We start from the raw sequence: 13,112 nt of genomic DNA, 5'->3' as shown, positions 1-13,112 counted from the left end.
ATCAAATCAAAATGTGTCTGCATACTTTCCCATGAGGCCGGAGGGTTAGGGGTACAGGAAGGGGGGTCGGTTTGTCTAATTAAAGATTGATACTTGGAGAAAGAAAGAGTGGGATAAATAGACAAATGACAATAAAGAATGGACAGAGGCGGACGCTGTGGTTTATTTTTGGACATTTACAAAGGGTAATGAGCTGAGACGTGAGGACGAGTGTGAAACAAGACACTAGAATGGAGGGGCCTAGAGGGGTCGTGTCCTCTGAGCTTAAATTCATGTGACCCCACTTCTCTGAGTGGTGCCTGTAGTGGAGCAGGTGGGATTCCAGCAGGAAGTTTGAGTGTTTGATTCCAGGATCTGCGTACGTTAATATATATCTCTGCAGACAAAAGCAGACTGACCTTTGAATCGCGTTTTAGTCCCCCCCAGTGGTGGAGTGGGTCTGTGCTTAAAGCAAAAGTTGTTGGATTTGAATTTGGACCAGTCAAGCCAGGCTATGTGAGCAAAATGATTGATTTGATCCTTTTTCATCCATAAAACTGCTGTCTTGCCGATGCCACAAGAATGAAAAGAGTGTAAACACAGGTGACGAAAAACTGCAACAACAGCAAGAGGAAAAAAAAAAAAGAAGAAAAAAAAATCCCCCCAAGTTGCTGTAGTCGTTTACGCCTGCGGTTGTCGATGGAGCGGAGAGAAAACACAAAAGATTTATGGAAGCAGCACGTGACGGAGACAACGACCCCCTGGACTCACAGCAGGAGAGACACGGTCTACAACTCAACGCTGACACGCTCAGAAAGGTTCTATCATTCACCGGTGGGACGTCCGCCGCCATGAGCCGTCGTTCTCAGGACGTACTGGATGGAAGGAGGATAAGAAGTGACAAGGTCGAACACCTGACAACATCCATTCTTTCATTCACAATATGATCTGGACTTCACCAATGAGACACACAAACACACATACACTTACATGCACAAGTTGCAACAACTGAAGCATAGCAGTCATCTGTCTGCTCTCCGGAAACTTCTTCAGGGAAGAGAGCCAAGTGTGTGTGTGTGTGTTTAACTTTCATTCATAAAAATCCACTCAGCTGCAGCTTCTTTTTTTCTTCCATTCTCCTCTCTTTCTTTTGACATTTCCAACTGCAGCTCTCTGTTGCAATAACTCTTATCTTCAGCAGCACAAACGCCTCACGGACATCGTTTATCTTCAGCAGCTACAGCAAACGTACAGTTTCTTAAACCAATGTGAATTTTGGTTTTTCTGGCAGTGCACATTGTTCTTCTTCTCTTTTAAGATGTTGAACCAAAACAATATAACACGATGAGATGTTTTATCTGTGGCCAGGTCATATTTTAATAATTTTGTTTTCGTGAATTTCCCGACTGCAGGATAATCAAATCATGACACAGCAAAGCTTAGGTGCAGCCGAACGATGACGATGCACACACACTCACCGTGGACACAGTTGCTGACATTTGAGAAGGAAAAGTACTGTATGTGTGTGTGTGTGAGTGAGTGAGTGAGCGTTGCTCCTGAACAGCTTCCCGCTGACGAGATTAGTGACCAGCACACCTGCAACACAGCTGTATACACACACACACACACACACTCCTTGCCTCCATATGTCAGGCTCTTTGACCCAAAATACACACAGCCCACACGCCAGAGTTTCCACTTCATACTGACTCTCAATCACAGGTGTGTGTGTGTGTGTTTCTGTGTGTGTTTCTGTGGGAAGGCCTTGGTTCCCCCGGTGTAGAGTCTTTTCTGTCTTTATGACAATCAATTACACTAAGCCCCTGAGTATTTCTGCAGCGCCACCATCAGGTCAGAGTCGCAACTAGAGCATCAGGTTCCTGTTGTCTCTGCGGTTTTAATCTGATAATCAGACAGGAAGCAGAGAGGTGCACGGCGGGGATCAGACTCGGGACGCTGTGGTCTTATGGTACGTGTTCTAACCGCTGCCTCCGGATGATCCAGATGTGCCTCACTTTTAAACTTTCTTATCGTCGCCGGATCCTCCGTCAGGGACGTAGTGACTGTGGTTTGTAATGAGTGACTGTGTTGTCCTTTTCCTTTGTGAGAAACCACCAGTCTGTTTTTAGAAAGCCCTTCAGTCCCGTCACTTGTCCGCTTTAAAGACACACGTGTTGATCATATTCCAGCTCTATTTTTTACATGTGTGTGAAACCCTTTGTCCACACATCACACATACTGTACATTTGTCCTGAACCCATTTGAGTCAAACCACTGCCAAACAAAGAACAGGAAGAAAACAATTACTGCTACAGCAGGGTCAGAAACTTGTCGAGGCTTGAGGCAAATTACCTTAAAAGTATCTGATATTTCCCATCAACGTTTTCTGAAAAAAGTTTTTTTTTTTGCCCCATCTTAAATACATGTTTTTTGTGAGTTTTAAAGTATTATTTGTGAGTGGAAAATGTTGGGCTAAGCTACCGTAGCACGTACATCCAGGTAAGCTAGTTTAGCCGCAAGATCATCAAGGTATTAAATATAAAGTAGGACAGTTTCACCAACAGTAAATGAAATAGATACGGGTCAAAAATAGCTCAAAGTTAAACCAAAAGATAATCAAAGATTTGCACATTAGTAGTTAGCTGCTAACTAAACACAGCCAATGGATAAAAAGATATAAACTTCAGCACAAATAACTCTGTCATTTTCTAAAATTACACTTGTGTTTAGTTCTGACTCCGACCGCCTGCTAATCTACAGTAACTACAAATTAACATTTTTATGTGTAGTTTAAAGAGTAAAAGTCGATACGAGTTACTGAGTCGTCTGCATAAAGAGTGAAGTTGACCCAGGATTGGCTGCAATCAAAAAACCTTTTAATCCTCCCTCAGCTGACTCCAGAGAAAACGTCTCTTATTCAGAATTCCACAGAGAGGAAAATCCAGTGCCCTGTGATCCACACAGAAACCAGATCCAGCTTGTTTTTAATGTGGCGATGTAAACTGAGAGCCCGAGTGCTACCCGCCATGCAAATCCACAGGTGGGTCCAGTTTAGAGCAAGCTTGTGGTGAAACTGTTGAGTAACAAAAAAAAAAAGGCCCCAAAATTACAAGCAGAGCATCCTCAGAGAGGAAATATGTTTAGATGTAAACTTCACTACAGAAGAAGGTTTTCAGATGATCTTGCTCTCAGCCGGGACATGGAGTTTGAAAACGGTTTTTCCTTTTACCTAATGAACAAACCGTATAATTATATACAAGAGTCTTTTCATTAAAAAATGAAAAGAAATCCCAGCAGCACTGATGTTTTTCACTAGTGCGTTACAACACAAGTCTTCATCCATCCAACAGGCTGTGTGTAGCAACGGTTAAAGCTGTCTCACTGTTCAGATGGTTAATAAAACATCTGACTCAAGAGGAGGATCTCTAATCTAATCTAATGCATTTCACCATAATCTAATTTAGAAAATGTATACTCTATAGAATGTATACACCGATCCCTGAGGAACAATTTGCACGCCCACACACACACACTCTCTCACACACATACACACATCTCCGGGCAGCGAGCTTTAATAATAGGCTAACTCTGATCGATGGCTTTAATTTAAAAATCAAAGAAGACACACTGCAGCAAGTCCAATCACTCAGTGTGTGTGTGTGTGTGTAGATACACCTGTGGGCAAATGTGGACATAATGTGGAGTCGGTCACTGGCATCCAGTTGGCGACTGCAGCAGGAAGTAGTGACATCATTTGACCCCGCCCACCTGTCAGTCAGTGCATTTGACACATCGTTATACAGTGATGAGCATTACATATCACATGGTTATCAAAGACAACACACATGTAGCCGTTTGCCTTTGTTTTATGTCCCGATGCTAAGCTAAGCTAAGCTAAGCTAAGTGGGTTCCGTCGGATGCTTGGAGTCACATGTTCATGTCTTTGTTCGCTTCTTGTGGTATTGGATATCAAACTAATGTCATGTATATGGTTCTATAAACAGCAGCAATGAGTGTGTGTGTGTGTGTGTGTGTGTATATGTGTTCGTAAATGCGTGCATACAAGGGTGACAGAATGATTGCATGCATGTGTGCGTGTGTGTAAGACTATCTGCTTGTTATGCAGGGTATCATTACATCCATATGGTCATCCCTCACACACACACACACACACACATGGGTACACATTGGATGCGTTGCTTCTGTTTAGATTTTTCGACCAATCAGATTGTGTTGTCAGTTGTAGACAACAATCAGTCCAACTTTCCGTCTCTGACATTTCTTTTTCTGCGGCTAACGTCGTTTCTGAAGCTGCTGATTTTGTCCTTGTGGACTGAACTCTGGGCAGTAGCTTTTCTTAAGGATGGAAAAATAATATAAATATTAAAAAAAAAAAAACCCTGAAAAAAATATACTTTAAAACTGGCAATATTGTGGCACATAAATATTGTCATGAATGTGATTTAATTGGCTACAAAGTGTTTTTATGGCTAACATAAAGTTAGAAGGTATTTTCAGATATGACGGTAAATAATATTTGATTTCCACACACACATGTTAGACGCATCACAGTGTGTCTTTGTGAACGGATTGACAAGAAATATCAGCATAAACATAAATCGTTATGATGACTAACGTAAAATATATAAATATATGATATAAATTATTTGACTCTCTCAGACTCTGGTCTGTTAGCATTAATGGGATTTTCATAGCTCAAGTTTATGCTGAATTCAGAGCAGGTCACCTTTTTGGGTTAGACTTTGCGATTCTTCCCCATTCTCCAGAAACAAGAAGAATATTGTTAATTCATTTTATTTATTTTGAAAAATAAAACATCCAAAACAGTGTAATGTTCTGTTCAAAGGTTTTTTTAAAGCCCTAAAAATATCTGTAAACTCCTCCCTAAATATTGTTTTTTTTTTTTTTAAACCTTGGCTTCACTTTAATGAAAAGGAAATCCTACCAGAACAGATCGACTTGATTTGGATTTTTAAATACCCTGTAGCCTTCAGCATGTTCATGTGAATCTATTTATCCATCCCAGCAGTGGCAGACAGCGCCCTCTTTAACCTCTCTCCTTATTCACACCCACCCTCACCCACACACACACACACACACACACACCTCCCCTTCCTCACCAGCGAGGCTAAATGTGTTCTGAGTTGACGTAGCAGCTCCTGTGGGAGAATCCAACAGTACATCATGTAAGTGCAACATTGAGGTGTGTGTGTTCGGTGTGTGTGTGTGTTCGGTGTGTGTCCTCACTGCTTTCAGTTTGACCTGGGCATTCGAGACAGAGTCTCCATGTTCTCAGTCCTTTCAGGACACTCTTGTGGATCCATTACATAAACCCCAGTGTTTGGCGTCCCGTGTGACCTCATCATTATAATCATCTCATAAATAACGTTCTTCATCATCATCATCTTTAACAGTGTCATTACATCATCTTGGAAATTCCGCTGATCACTTATCTGATGTAGCAGATGTTCGTGTTTCTGGGAAAACTCAGTCCAAAGCTGGGGTACGTAGGTGACGCGTGTCTGTGGTGTTTGAAAAGCGACTGACAGAGTCTGTCGTTGGTATCAGAACTCAGAGGACGGAGTGGAAATGGAAATTTCAGCATTGTTTACATGTGACTTTGGAAGAATTCTGAGACTGTTTTTCTTTAGAAGCGTGATATCACGTTAAAAATATTCAAACATAAACAAATAAGAAAAAAATGGGACGAGAAAAGAAATCAGTCGATTTTGTAGGTTTTAAAAATTCCTCATTCAAGATCATTATGTGGTGTTGCAACCCAAGAGTGGGACTAGATCTGTTGAGTCATGGGCCTTTGTCAAAGCAAAGAAATGTTGGGAAGAAAATCTGTAGCTTTTCTCCCATTCCCACTCTTAAACAGCAGGTGGAGATAATGCCCCTCCAAAGCGAGTTGACGTCTGACAATCAACATCAGAGAAGAAGACGTGCAAACTCTGTTTACAGAATGCTATGACATGAGTCAGACAATATAAAATATGGATCTATATATATGCTTACATATATATATGGAACACATCTATTATCTTTGAATATAAAAATGTGAAAAGCTGCACTGTTTTCCACTCAGAGTGAGAATCTCTTCCTGCTGCATCCTTCATGTTTGTCTGTTTGTTTGCAGGTGAAACATAACGACCTTATACAGGCGATGAATCATCCAACAGCAGGACGTATTTCTGTACCAGGTATAGAGATGCACACACACACACACACACACACACAGACAGATATGACGTGGTGTGTAGGAGTCTGCCTGCCACACTGTATTTGCATATTTTTTTAACAACTGGCATAATTGTGTTCACTTTCACAAACAAAAGTCCATTTGGAAAAGTGAAACTTTTTACCTTAAGGACACAGAATGGAGGACTATCAGTGCACTACACACGTTTGAACTCAGGAAAGACTCAATTCCTGAGCGTTGTATTTTTATCATTAGGTATAAGGTGTATCAGTGCACTACACACGTTTGAGCGTTGTATTTTTATCATTAGGTATTATTTCTCTTCACATATTATTTCATTAGATATTGTGACGGTGAAGGGTTAACAAAATGCATTTTTCTGGTATAAAAAGTTCATTTCAGAGCGTGAAGTCGATGTAAAAATTTATCAAGTTACTCTTCTGTTAAATGTAATTAATGTCTTTTTCTTTCCGACCAAATGAGGGTCGGCCTCAGAGATGTAAAAGTTTCTGTCGTGCACACACTTTCTGTTCTTTATCCTGAGTTTGTTTGTGTGTGCGTGTGTGTGTGTGCCCCTGAGTTTGTTTGTGTGTGTGTGTGTGTGCGTGCGTGTCACCTGTCACGTCACACTCACTTATTCAGTTCACAGTGTTCCACATAATTGGGAACAAACACTTTTTTGTGCAGAAGACTCTTTGTCCTTTTCTCATTTTTTTTCCACCTCACTACTTCAGAGATAAACATTTTTCTTTTTCTTTCTGGAACGTTCAGTCTTCTCTCTGAGCCCCAGGTACACATGTGCACGTGTTTGAAGCAGCAGATGTGTTACAGACTCTTTTATTGTGCCTCAGGCCATTATGGTTGATGGTGGTGGTCGTGTCTGAAGACTTTCAGGAGGTTGGTTTGGAGCTAACCAACCACCAGGCTGTGTTTCCCCACAGGTCGTCTCACTGAACCACTCCTTCTTAGTGACATTTTTGTCTAAAATGATGTTCAGGATTAATAAGATTAAAGCTGTGGTAACACTGACTGTTAGCCTTCTAGTTTTAGGTTAAGATAATCTGCCACCGAGGCCTCGGCTTGGTGCAGGTCAAAGGTTAAACATTTTAACACAATCAGCTGCTAGTTGTACCAACTGTGAGGAAGTTTTTGTTTATTTTTTACGGCAACAGTTTTGCCCCCTACTGGCCAGCTGCTGGCATGCAGGCTATGGTCCTTTTTTTTCTATCTTTGTTCTTGGTCACATTAAAGATTGATTTTTTTATTTTTTTTATCTCTAAGTTGGTTGTTAATTTGGTTTCGCTGTAATCCTGGTTTTGGTTTCAACGTGAGCAGATTATTTTCAGAAACAATCTGCTGTTTTTAAAAGAACAGCACTAATGAGCTGAACTCCCACTGTGTTTGGGTGTGTGTGTGTGTGTGTGTGTGTGTGTGTGTGTGTTTAGTTTCATGCATGACTGTGTTTGTGTTTGAACACTTCTCAAACTACTTTCAAGCCATTACTAACAAGTGTTCCCCCTCAGTGATGCTCAACAAGTGTGTGTTTATGTGTCAGAATAAATAATTAACAACAGGGTTATGTAATATCTCTGTTCATTCTCACACAGATGGAATGAAGCATCTGGAATGCTGTGCTGTTCAAGTGTAGTTTCCCTTCCTTCTCTTCTCTTCTTCTTCTCTTTCTCCTCTGGACGTTTTCCTTCTTAACTTCATTTCACTTTCATAAAACACTGAAGATGAGACGGAGAACACTTTAAATCCTAAGCAGTTGTTTTTTTGTTTTTTGTTTTTTTTTCAGGTCCTGCCGTGCGATACAGCAGCTTTTGCCCTAGCGAAGCCACGCCCCCTCCTCTGATTGGACAGCACACCACACAGGTGCTGCGGGAAACCTTGTCCTATAGTGATGATGTCATAACAGACCTGCTGGAGTCGGGGGCAGTGGCTCAAAATGAAGTCTCCTGATTTGATGGCAGATGGAGACGCACTGATAACTGAACACTTCCAGCCTGGACGATCGCAAGACGATAACACACTTTATAATTTAACATGAAAAATTGGTCATGTTGATCACCTGTATTTAGAATTTACTCTAAATAATGTCAGTAATCTACGAATAATACTACCTTCATGGAGAATATAGTAGTTTAAAGCAGACGTTTGGTCACAATCTGTTCCGTTCTCCAATCCTGGACATGACGTCTCATTCATTGAATGGATCCATTCTTGGTGCCAAGGATCAAGGTGTCAAGATGGACATCTCTCATTAACCTTCAATTATTCAACCTCTGTATAAAAACTGACAATTCTCAGACCACTTCCTGCCTATAACTGAAACATCAGAGCTTTTTTATTTTTCATTGTTTTCTCGGAACAACATCACTACTAACAAACAAAGTAAAACATCTGCACTAGGTTTTATTCAATCGTTTTATATGCATAATTTTACTTATTTTAAAATTGTTTTGGTTTAAATTTGTTTCATTAACACAAACTGACCACACGAGGCAGCAGTGAACCAGTGTCCCCATGATCATTCATTTCAGTTCTCTGAGGAGATTCTTGTACCATTTTGGCCCAAATCTTTGATTTATAATAAAAATCAATTTTTTAAATTAAAACCAAAATCATCAGCCGACAGAGTGGAAATACCTCAGTAAAGCTGCAGAAATGTGATCTACTGTTAAGTAAATTTTTGTAGTGCACTTCAAATGATTTCCTCTTACCTTTTTTCCACACACAGAACCTGGACAGAAGCGGCTGATCTGCCTCCTGTTCCTCCCGAGGTAATGTGTAGGAGCTGCTGAGCTTGGCCTGGACGTCGGGAGCAAACGGTTGACATGTTGATGAATTGAAAATGCGGTCCCTCGGTGGAGAGCAGATAAATTGTGTTGAATGCACTGTTTATTGAATTTGAGGAAATGTGACGCATCTGGACGGTGACAGAGTCTTCAGGAAGATACGGACTGACATGTTTACACCGGGGGAGGAGGAGAAGATGGAATGAGGAGGTTCAGGTGCCATTCATCACAAACCCCCAAGACTGACCCCCACCTCCTCACTCCAGAAGTGCAACCACGCTGCTCTGGGATCAGATGTCGTTTTCCCGAGAAAAGTGATGCTTCTTGCAGGATGTCGTGACGTAGAACCAAACCACCTTTGCTCCAATAAACATCTGCAGCTTCATGTGACACTGGAGAATGAAGGAAGGTTGAGCTGGAGGCTGAGGAGACGTCAGAGCTGAGGACCTGTTACTGCTTCATCAACAGGTCCACCAGTCCAAGGTAAGAAGAAGGTGAAGACATTCAGTGTGTTCATCGTTATCGTAGTTAAGCAAACAACTAATCGCTGCAACATATGAGGATTATTTTACCCGTTACCAACACAGGGAAGTTCAGATGGAAAGTGAAGCCCTCCATTACAGACATTCTACACCAGTATTTCATGGTTCTTCTCTGTCTTAGGGTGTTTTTTTCTGAAAGACAGATCGTCACTACTCCATACCAAAGTCCAAAGTAAATAAACTATATTTTCTAGCTCACAACACTGACACATGTGGTCAGTGATATCTAGCACTGAAGTCCATTTGAACTGGAAGGACTTGAACCCACAAAGGCTCTACATGACTAATTTGATGGAGCTGCTGATGAATGACTTCCATGTGATCTGATGTTAAATGAAAAAAACAAAAAACAAAACAGATTTTCCTTTGTGAACATCTGTGCTGTAAAGTGACAAAGAGTGAACACAAAAACAACTTTAATACAATAGAAATATTTAAGTGGGGAACACATTTTTAAGATCCCGGAAGATGCTTCAATATTTCCCTCTTCTAAGGGAACAGTGTCAAAATATTTGAAATAACAGTAACTTTAGTCAGGTGTTAAAGTTTTAGTTGAAGTTCAGGGGGACGGACTGTCTGTCTGTCCCTCTGTGTCTGTCTCTCTTTTTTCATTTTCTACTTCTTCTCTCTCTCTCTCTGACTCTGTTGTCGTCTTGCTCGGACGCCCAGTTGGCTGCCTCTGAGCTGAACTCAACGTGTGTGAGAGAGAAATTCGGATGTACGTAACTCACCAGCTCTTTAAGTGTCCCTAATTCCCCAACATCTGGACTGTGTGTGTCTGTGTGTTTGTGTGCGTGTGTGCAGGAAGCTCAGGGCTCAGCCTAATGTCAAACACAGACAGCGTTATATGAGCGATTCAGGGACCAATAGAATGTAACGTTACACTGACAGCGAGGTCACAGCGAGGCTCTTATTCTGAAAGGGTGTAGTGTCCTCGCCGTGGGTGAAGATGTGAGGACGCTAACAATAACATACGTGAAATATATAAACCAAATGTCCAGAACATGAACTCTGTAGTGACATGAAAGCACATACAATTACCAAACATCAGAACTATGCTAACGACGGTGTGATTTAGTCACCATGGTTACCGACAACACTCCCTTTTGATCCTCTTTAATAACATGTGGCACAGGGCACATGAACACAGAGCAGTGAGCTTCAACCCACACCACCAGACGGAGGACCCTGTTATTTAAACCACAGTTTGGTTATAATTAGCTTACTACTAAAGCACTACCGTAGTGTGGCTATGTGAGCTAACAAGCTCTAGACTCTAGTCATCTCTTTCCTGTATTTCCTGTATGGGTTTTTCACTTTACTTTCATTCAGACAAATGTCCAAACATCCGGTTGGTGGCACAGGGGATGCTGGTGCCTTTTTTTTTTTTTTAGCTCCGTCTCTGTGTGTGAGCAGAAATATTGCGTAACATGTCAACAAATGTCACGCCACAGATCACAGATAACCTCAGGTCTGTTCTGGGAATTCTCAAAACCAAACTGACCACAACCTTTGATTTCCTGGCACAACGAGGATCAGTGGCACTGTTCCCACAAGAAAAGTGAACTGAAAGTTAGGCCTTAATGATAGTGTTATGATTATTTATAATGTTATAATCATAATTAAAATATGATTAAAAAAGTTAATTTGCTTTTTTTAATTATCAGGTAGCGTTTGTACAGTACTCACACATGCGCAGAAACCTGGAGCGGGGGACTCCCTCATATGATGTCCACAGGGAATCGCTTTGGAAAACACTTCCTGATGTGTTCCGGAGAGAAGGAAGGGGAAAGAGAGGGAGAGAGGGAGAGAGAGAGAGAGGTGTCGTGCAGCTGCAGCAGCTGGATTTCACATTAAAGCAGCCGCAATCCAGGACGCACTGATCTGCCTGCTGGTAGCCAATGAGATGACTGGTCCTCACCCAGAGTCCCATCAGACATATAATAGAGTAATTTGATTAAAAATGTGATAAAAATGTGGAGTATGTGAACAGCAGCAGTTTGGTCGATGACATTGTCGTAGTCAGTTGTTGCTCCTTGCCCCGGTCAGTGACTGGTCAACTTTCTCTCTTTGACTTTGGTTTGGAAAATTAAATTAAACGTGTTCTTAAGACACGCTAGCCTTTGGCTAATGCAGGTTGTTGAGGCCTCTGTCGAGCAGCTAGAGTCAGTTTTTGTTAGGAGTCCTTCTGAGGTCACCAAAGGTCAATGCCTCCAAATGACCATACTTTATTTCAAAGTTGTGACACATAAATAATATTCTCCATATGAGGTGCAGTGGTATGTCTTTACCTGTGTGGCGAATTGAATCAGGAAGCCGGAAGTGACAGGGGGCGCCAGTGGGTGAACTGACGCTCACGGCGTTTAAAGGGAAACAAAGAAGACACAGAGTACGGACCTGAGCCGGGTCATTCTTTTCTCACTCACAGACCATAAAGCTGTGAATTAATGTCGGTTGTTTCCTCGTCTCCTCTGACGTTCACAGCAACACACGCAGGAATGTTCACTTGTCGTCCGCCACGGCCCGCTGAGGCTCATTAAACCTTCGCTGACCTTGTCATGTGACGCTGCGTGGCCTGGATTCACCAAGGCTCACTGTAAAACAGAGTTTTCTCACCTCACCTGAACTTTGAACCAGCGATGGTTGAGGAGAGGAAACAGAAAGACTTTGGATCTGATTCAGTACCAGAACGCTCCTCAAACTGGAGACGGAATCAATAAAATCAGGTGTCAGACAGGAAGTACTGCTGCCTTTATCTATTTATTCAACTTAGACTTTTGTCGGCTGAGAAGTGAGAATTCAGGGGATCGAAACAACTCTTTCAGCTACTGCAGAGCTAGTGACCTGTCATTTCTTCATATTTACAAGCCAAATATGTCAAATGTTATTATGTCACAAAAACTAAATCATGTTTTTTTAAGTATTTAGATGTAAGAAACCGAAGCAACAGAATGAAAGATTTAAAAAATCTGTTTGGCTCCGTGTAAGGAGTCCATCAGAGATCTCTGTCATGGACTGATCTTTCTAGTGTTTCGTTACAATGAATTGTTCCCTTCATCCAATGCAGAAGATTTGTTTGAGTGTGAGTGCGAAAAGACAACCAATCACTTGACACCTGTTTAACTTGCTTCCACCAGCTGTGTCCCATTTTCGAGATCATCAGAACACACAGTGATTGGATCTACACCGGTTTCCAAAGGTTACGTCAACAGCTGCCGACTGGAGCCACTGAACTGTAAGTATCCAAAAAAAAAAGTACTTATTATCAGCCAACAGAGTTGTCATTCAGATTCAAAAACAATTTAGGAGATGGAAGTAATTCTGTTAGAAATGTTGACACAACTCACAGTAAAAAACACTGGTGTTTATCTGCCTTAGAGTCACTATTTGTTATTGATATTTTGTAGTTAGCAAGCAAGCTGCAAAGTCTTCTGGAGTGGATCACGCTGTCTATAAGAAGAAGCATTTTGAAAATATAAAATGCCTTCTTAACATTGTAGTGTTGCTCACCAACTATTAATGCCTCTGTGCCTGTGTTAGAGGAGCGTACAGGCAGCAGAGACCGACTCT

General features: G+C 41.4%; 1 protein-coding gene across 2 annotated transcripts in view; it reads left to right on the top strand.

Moving 5' to 3' along the window:
• The window catches only part of sugct (succinyl-CoA:glutarate-CoA transferase), a 35,640-nt gene that overhangs the window by 15,538 nt on the left and 6,990 nt on the right, over positions 1–13,112 (top strand). Inside the window, exons 13-16 of one of the 2 annotated variants that reach the window (XM_017031580.2) lie at positions 6,140–6,203; positions 8,001–8,077; positions 8,943–9,483; positions 12,680–12,777. In XM_017031580.2, coding sequence (XP_016887069.1) covers positions 6,140–6,203; positions 8,001–8,077; positions 8,943–8,963 — 162 coding nt within the window. In that variant the 3' untranslated portion in view covers positions 8,964–9,483; positions 12,680–12,777. Of the gene's footprint in view, positions 1–6,139; positions 6,204–8,000; positions 9,484–12,679; positions 12,778–13,112 lie in introns of both variants that reach the window. The other variant, XM_025054594.1, reaches the window with a different exon arrangement.

This window comes from Cynoglossus semilaevis, chromosome 3 (assembly GCF_000523025.1).
Source record: "Cynoglossus semilaevis isolate Cse_v1.0 chromosome 3, Cse_v1.0, whole genome shotgun sequence".
Lineage (NCBI taxonomy): Eukaryota > Metazoa > Chordata > Actinopteri > Pleuronectiformes > Cynoglossidae > Cynoglossus > Cynoglossus semilaevis.
Note: the sequence above shows the minus strand (reverse complement) of the source record. Positions and strands in the feature narration are given on the sequence as shown.